The following is a 7,535-nucleotide window of genomic DNA, read 5'->3' on the forward strand; positions in this document are numbered from 1 at the left end:
TCTGATTCAGATATGAATACACATACAATCAATCAACTATAAAAATTATAAACCCGATAAGATTCAAATTGTAAAAAAAATTAATTCAGTCTAAACAAAATATAAACTGTTTAAATCTAAATCAACCAATATCTTTTTCAAACATTTATAGTTGGAAAATAAGTAAAATCAAAAGAAATCTTTAAAGATTACATGTTACACCTTTTTATCAAGTAACAATTTAATTTACTTAAATGTGTACAAATAAAAGTAGGTGCATGATCTTTCACTTCCAACTAAATTTTGTTTCAAGGTAATAAAAGAAAGGTAGTAGTAAATTGTAACAACTAGAAAACCATAGGGACCATTATCAAAGTTACCAATAACTCAAAAGGTTTAAAATAATAAAAAAAAAATCCCCTAATATTATTATTATATTATTAATTATTATTATATATTAATAGTGGAAAAGGAAACCTCTGTTGTTTGTGTTCTCACTTTCACAGCTTTCTTTCTTTCTTTCACCTTTTTCTCACCACCGTCACCGGCGGCCGTACACCGTCACCGTAGTAACCACTATTTCACATTTCAGGCATACTGTTATATGGGTTTTGACCTAGGGTTTCTGGGTTAGGAGTTATTCAAGTTGAAATCAATTCAGATGGCGGGAAGCGTGTGTTCATCGGAGGAATACAGCCGCATTGTTTCCGGCAGCAGTGGACGGTGTTGTGAGGATGAGAGTTACAGTATCAGTACTGACGTCAGCGAGTCGGAGAGTTCGAGCGGGTGTTTCTCCGGCGGCGCGTCGCCTGCTGTTTTCGGTAATGAGTTGAGGTTTCCGGTGCCGGCGTTTACGTTTCCGATTATAGGCGGGAATGAGGGTTGGGATGATGAGAATGAGAAGAAGACGAAGAAGAAGTTGCCCGATTCCGATTTATCGGGTTAGTGTTTTTAGTTAATTGTATTAATCTTAATTTGTTAGTTGAATTTGGTTTGAATTGTTAGATGTAAAATTAGGGCTTCATTTAGTTTAAACCTGTATATATGTATATTATGTATGCATTTGTTTAACTATTGATCTGTGTTGTAGAATTCGTTAGTCGCCCGGAATTAGTAGGATTGGAAGTTTTTATATAAAAAATATTTTTGGTTTTTTTATATAATTTGAAAAATTACAAATAAATGTTCATATAAATAGTTCAAACATAAACTAATAATTGTGAACATAATATTGATGACAAAACCAAGGCCTGATTGCCTTTTGAAAAAATAAAAAGGTTCAATTTTTGACTGATTTGTGCATATTTTTGACCGATTTGATCAGTTTTTGACATATTTGATGGACTTTGACCGACCACCGATTAGAGTCACCAGTTATCAAAAATTTAATCAGCAGCTCACTGACTATAGATTCGTCGCGAACTAGTCACTTCATTTTGACGACAAATTTCTGCTTATTCAAATTTTGTTACACAGAGTTGCAAAGTTTTTTTTTTTAATTATTTTTCTGATTTACTTTAACAATTTGTTTAAATCTGCAGAAATTGGCATGATTAAGGAGAAGTTTGCAAAGCTTCTGCTTGGAGAAGACATGTCTGGAGGGGGCAAAGGTGTCTGCACCGCTTTAGCAATTTCAAATGCCATAACAAATCTCTCTGGTTAGCTAAAATATTAAATCACTATACAAACATTTTCACAATTACATTTATCTTTCATGTCTTTATGAACTTGTTTATGACTGAGCAATTGCAGCGTCTGTATTTGGAGAGCTATGGAGGTTAGAACCGTTAGCATCCGGAAAGAAAACAATGTGGCAGAGAGAGATGGACTGGCTGCTATCTGTGAGTGACTCCATTGTGGACTTTGTACCTTCATTACAACAATCTCCAGATGGTGGCAGTTATGAAATAATGGCAACACAATCAAGGGCAGATTTGTCTTTAAATCTTCCAGCTTTAAAGAAGCTTGATCAAATGTTGATCGCTATGCTAGACGGGTTTTGTAATACAGAGTTTTGGTATGTTGATCGTGGAATTGTTCTAGCAGAAGGTGACGGCTGTGAAGCATTTCAAACCCGTGCTTGTAATGGACAGCCTTCAATTAGACAAGAAGAAAAATGGTGGTTGCCTTATCCTAAATTGCCGTCAAATGGGTTATCTGAAGATGCACGAAAGAGGTTACAGCAGTGCAGAGACTGCACAAGCCAGATTCTTAAAGCGGCTTTAGCTATTAACAGTAATGTTCTTGCTGAAATGGAGATTCCTAGTGCATACTTGGAATCTTTACCTAAGGTATGCTTTTGGTTTGTGGTTTGAAATTTGTAGGCTGAAAAAAATTGTTTTACCAAAACCGAACCAAAGGTTCAGCTTTACCTAAAACATAAAACTAAATCGTCAGTTTTTGTTAAGGTTTGATTTTTTCGGTTTTAATCACATGCAAAACCAAAACTGAGCCAAAACATTTGTTTTACCAAAAATATAAAGCCAAACCGCCAGCTTTTTGTTCGAGTTCAGTTTTTTCAGCAATGGATAAGTTTTTTACAGTTATAACTTATAAGTGTTTGCTTATTGTATTCATTAACTCATTGGTTATTGTATAACATAACAGAATGGAAAAGCATGTTTAGGTGACATCATCTACCGCTACATTACTGCAGAAAAGTTGTCTGCTGATCATCTGCTTGATTGTTTAGATTTGTCATCAGAACACCACATTTTGGAAGTGGTAAATCGGGTTGAGGGAGCAATTTATGCATGGAAATTGAAAGATTCTAAAAAACATACAAATAATCATTCCAAAATCAAACCTTCATCATGGAGTGGGAAAGTTAAGGGTTTGGTTCTTGATGGTGACAGAAACAGTTATTTAGCACAAAGGGCTGAAACCTTGTTGCATAGTTTAAGAATTCGGTTTCCTGGTCTTCCACAAACCTCATTGGATATGACCAAAATTCAGTATAATAAGGTATGCGTATCAAATTTTCGTGCTGAAAAATTTCATTTTTATAGGAGATATCTTTTTATTTAAATGTTTTCTAACACTTGGAGGTGCTAAAATGACCTCAAATTAGGAGTGTAGACGAGCTGAGAGCTCGTCGAAGCTTGAGCTTTCCTGTTTCTTTTTTTTTTTGTTTAATGTTTTTTTTAACTTTACACATTTAGAGTTTTCTTAAAGATAATTACATTCTTAAATAGGAATACAAAAGTTATGTTTTAATGTTTATCTCTATTTCTGGAAGAAAAAAAAAAAGACCACTTTTAATTTTGTGTTAAATTTAACTTTTGGTTTCTTTTAAGCAAATCTTTTGTTTTATTTTTCATTACAGGATGTCGGGCAGTCGATACTAGAAAGTTATTCAAGGGTACTAGAAAGCTTGGCGTTTAACATAACCGCAAGAATCGATGATGTCATATTTGTAGACGATGCTACAAAATGTTCCGAGTCATTATCTACTTTTAACCAAGGCGGTTTAGGAGGCCGACCAATACAAAAACGAATGGCCCCGAGTCCATTCTCAATCCAACACACGCCTTATTCGTCACCATTTGCCACCCCAACATTTTCTACATCCCCTATTTTGATCCGAAGCCCCGCTAGAGTGCCTCCCACGCCTGTTGATATTGTTGGTGAAAGTTGTTTTAATGATAAGGTGTTAGATGTCCCCAAGCCTGCTGACCTGGACAAGCTATGGAAGTTTGCTGGAAGTGGTAATGTGATAGAGAGAGATTAGTTTGAGTGGTGGTTGTATATGTAGGTAGTTTGTTGGTGACCCTGTTTGGGTTCCTTGTTATGGTAAGTAGTTGGGGTCACATGATCATATGAGCACTTCAAGTTTTATTTTGGGTGAGGTTATGATTTGTCAACATCATTTTATGAATGTCTGTAGAGATGAGTTTGGTACCAAACCGGTACCGATCCTGAATTTCGCAATAATATGGTTATCGGTATCGTTACCGAAAAGCCTCGGTTCGGTACCGGTACCGGTACCTAAGGCTGGCAATTTATACCCAATACACGAATACACGACACGTACCTACACGACTTTAACAGGTAAAGCCTTAACAGGTAGACACGAATCTACTTGTTAATTTTCGTGTTTAAACAGGTAAATACCTGTCTATTTGTTAAGTACATGTTAAGCACCTGATTAGATTTTTATAATTAAATATATATAATTATAAGTTATCCTAAACCCTAAATTTCTAAAACATTCTCACTTTGTTTCAGCCGTCACATTTCACGACATTCCCAATTAGGTTAATACGAATAATTTGACTGTCGTAGGATCGATTTCAGCTCTTATCGTGTATTATTGTGTATACCAGGTATTAGCAGGTTCAGGTTCGTGTTTGGGAAATAGGTACATGATAAGTTTTCTTGTCGTGTACAGATATACACATTTCGTGTTTGTGTCTTATCGTGTTCGTGTCTTAACGTGTACGGGTTATACACGATATGCCAGCTCTACCGGTACTATAGGGAAAAAGTTGGTAAATACTGACACAGCGCCATTTGCTCATTACCAATACCCAGTGCCATTTGCTCATCATTAAATGCCAAAAGATTTCAATAAAATATCAATTTATGATATTATATAACACAAAACGAGTAATGAAAAAAAGACATAGTTAATTAGGTTTTGGGTTATCATATTTAACTCATTTATCAAAAGAATTATGTTTGGGTTAGCTAATTAGCCTATATGCTCTACTTGTTTAACTTATTTCTAACAACCAGTCAATTCAATTTTTTTACAACTTAACTAATATCCAACTGTTTGATATGCACAGAAAAATCGTGCTCTCGAACCTAAATCAGTTTTTAACTGAAAACGGGTTAATTTACTAACTGATACCAAAAAAACCGATCCCAACCTAACTCAAACTGTCAGTTCCTAATCGGTTTTGATTCTGAGGCACTAACCGGTTATTTATTCCGATTACTAGCTTTGGTTTTGAACGTTTAAATTTTTTAAAATTAAAATAATTTTTGTTTGTCAGAAAACGGTTATAAGATTGTTCTTGAGCCGTTAACTCAATTTCTTTTAGCCCATTTTACCCCCCTCTACTAGCATAAATAAATATTGGGTGTGTTGGGTTGATTACACCACTCCCCGAGCTATTTCAAAATGCAAAACAAAAATGTAAAATCAGCTCACAACTTCTCTGCTCTCAAAAACGCAAAAACGGCATCCTCAAGTGCTTAAAGTAACGTTGGTGTTGGTGCTTCCTCAAGTGAACCAATTGTGGTAAAGATTCATCAAACAAACCGAAGTCATAAAGTTTGGGTTTTTTTTAATAAGTGCGAAATGTCGAACAGGGTGTATAAGACTCACTGCAAGAATTGTAGAATTTTTTTTCAAACCCGAAGCGAACTTCACTTTGAAAAGTCACTTGCAAAAGCATTGCAAGGTGGTGAAAACCAATCCGGCTTGTGATCGAGCCAAATTAAAGCCGGGGAAGGCATTTGGAATTTTGACGCAGAGATGGTTCGAAGAGGATGAAACAATCTGCCATTCAAGTAGGCTTGCCATTTGATCACTTTGGCAACCCGCGCTTGACAAAGTTGAATCAAGAAATGCTCCAACCATGCTGTCATCACGTAAGTCCCACTACTTTAAAAGACGGTTGTTTAAAAATTTGGAAAAAGGCTAAAAAATATTTATGTATTTTAGGTTATGAAAATTTAAAAACCAATATTAACTTAACTACCGATGTTTGGTCGACACCAGATGGTTTACCGAAATCATATCTTTGTGTAACCACGTTAATCATAACACGTGGAAAATGTTGAAGCGTGCGATTAGGTTTGAATTATTTGGATTTCCTCATACCATGGAAAAGTAATTTATATTTTAGATAGTGTTATACAAACTTATAACTTACAATACAAACTTTTTTCCCATATCTTTTGAAAGAGCGTCAAATAACACCACCTCGGTTCAAAAATAACATCGCCTCGGTTCAAAAATTAAAATAATAATATCAACCGATATGTGAGAGTGTTTTTTCATACTCAATGTTTTGCATATATCACTAACTTGGTTGTGCAAGACGGTCTCAAAGTTGAACACAAAGAAATTAAATGACTGCTTTAAAAATATGCTAAGCGATGTTTTTAGAAGTAGTAAACAAAGATATACAATATATTAAATTGTGACATGATACAAATTCCATCCTTTCAGGCCCGGGCTGCAACATGCCTACTAGGTGGAAGTCAATATGAAAAATGTTTGATAGTGCATTAAGACAACGAAAGAATTTAGAATTATTGTTGGGATTCAATTCAAATATGTTTATAATGGTTAACCCCGATTTTGAATGTTACCAGGGTTGAAACTTAAATTGATAAAAATGTTCAAAGATAAGTTTTACATCACTCAACTTGCATTCCATATTCGATCAAAAATTCTAAAAAATCTGTTTGAAATTTGGGAAAAATTTAACGGAGTTAAGTTTTTTTTTAACGGAAGTTCAATGTAAAAAAAGGGCGCAAGGTGGGACAAGTGGGAATAATTTTTTAGATGAAATTATTAATGTCAACGGTAAAAATGTGCAATTATTAAAATCCAGTTTGACTTCTTTCTTTAATTGTATTTTGTTCTTGTTAGTTTAAGAAACTGCATAAACTTTATTTAAAATGGATCAAGAAAGTTTTGAGACCTCTAGTCCGATGCGTACGTATGAATTAATAGTGGATACACTTTGTGAGGAAGTATTTACCAAGTAAACATGGCCAGTAAGGTATGATTAAGAGTCTAATTTCTAACTACTAGACACTAATACAACAATCACGTACCAACGTTAATGAATCGTTTCTTACAACCAAGATGATAGCAGTACGTAAAATAGAACGAGATCATAACTTCTAATGTCTAGGTCCGTCGCCCACTACCGTCTGCTGCCTGCTGCTCCGTGCACCTACTCGGATTTCTTCATTTCTTAGCAGGTGAACTTAGAACTTCTAATTTCTTTGACTTTTATACTTTATCCTTCCTAAAGAAAACAATTTCATACCCTAGTAAAAAAAATGAAAATTAGACGAGCCTATCTACTTAGAGGTCCATGTATCTATGATCATCCTAGTTTTTTTTTTAATTTGTTAAGACCATCGTATATTTATGTGACCAACCTTACCCGGCCCAAACCATAGGAGACTCGCAATCTATTTTTAAAAACCCGTGTTAAACAAGAAATTTAGCCACCAGCATTCAGTTTCATTTGTTATTGCGTTTTTCTTTTACTTTATTTCAGTTGTAACCGGTTCTGTAAGAAACAAAATAAGTATATTTATGAAGATTAAAAATTTCGGGTTTACTTTATAGAATAACATGAAATGAAGACGATAATTTTGAATTAGAAGATAAAGATCAAAAGGGCTATAAATAATTATTGGTGAATTATTAATTGAGTCTTTAATATATACACTAGGGATAATTATTAGTTTGAACTAATAAGGTTTCTCTAGGAGTTTGTTTATTTATTTATTTATTTATTAAAATAGAGTTTGAGTTGGGGTAGGTTTAGAATGAACTTAATATAAATAGATGGTTAGGC

At 34.3% G+C, this 7,535-nt stretch overlaps 1 protein-coding gene across 1 annotated transcript; it reads left to right on the top strand.

Moving 5' to 3' along the window:
* The first annotated feature begins 640 nt into the window (after positions 1-640).
* LOC143612629 (rop guanine nucleotide exchange factor 1-like) lies at positions 641-3,792 on the top strand. The gene is made up of 5 exons (XM_077086567.1): positions 641-920; positions 1,521-1,637; positions 1,732-2,270; positions 2,587-2,943; positions 3,305-3,792. Exons 1-5 carry the CDS (start codon positions 641-643, stop codon positions 3,707-3,709), a joined length of 1,698 nt encoding a protein of 565 aa, XP_076942682.1. The 3' UTR covers positions 3,710-3,792.
* The last annotated feature ends 3,743 nt before the right edge of the window (positions 3,793-7,535 follow it).

The sequence above is a fragment of the Bidens hawaiensis genome, unplaced genomic scaffold, assembly GCF_021521415.1.
Source record: "Bidens hawaiensis isolate Kalapana, Puna unplaced genomic scaffold, B.hawaiensis_p1.1 tig00035085_1, whole genome shotgun sequence".
Classification (NCBI taxonomy): Eukaryota; Viridiplantae; Streptophyta; class Magnoliopsida; order Asterales; family Asteraceae; genus Bidens; species Bidens hawaiensis.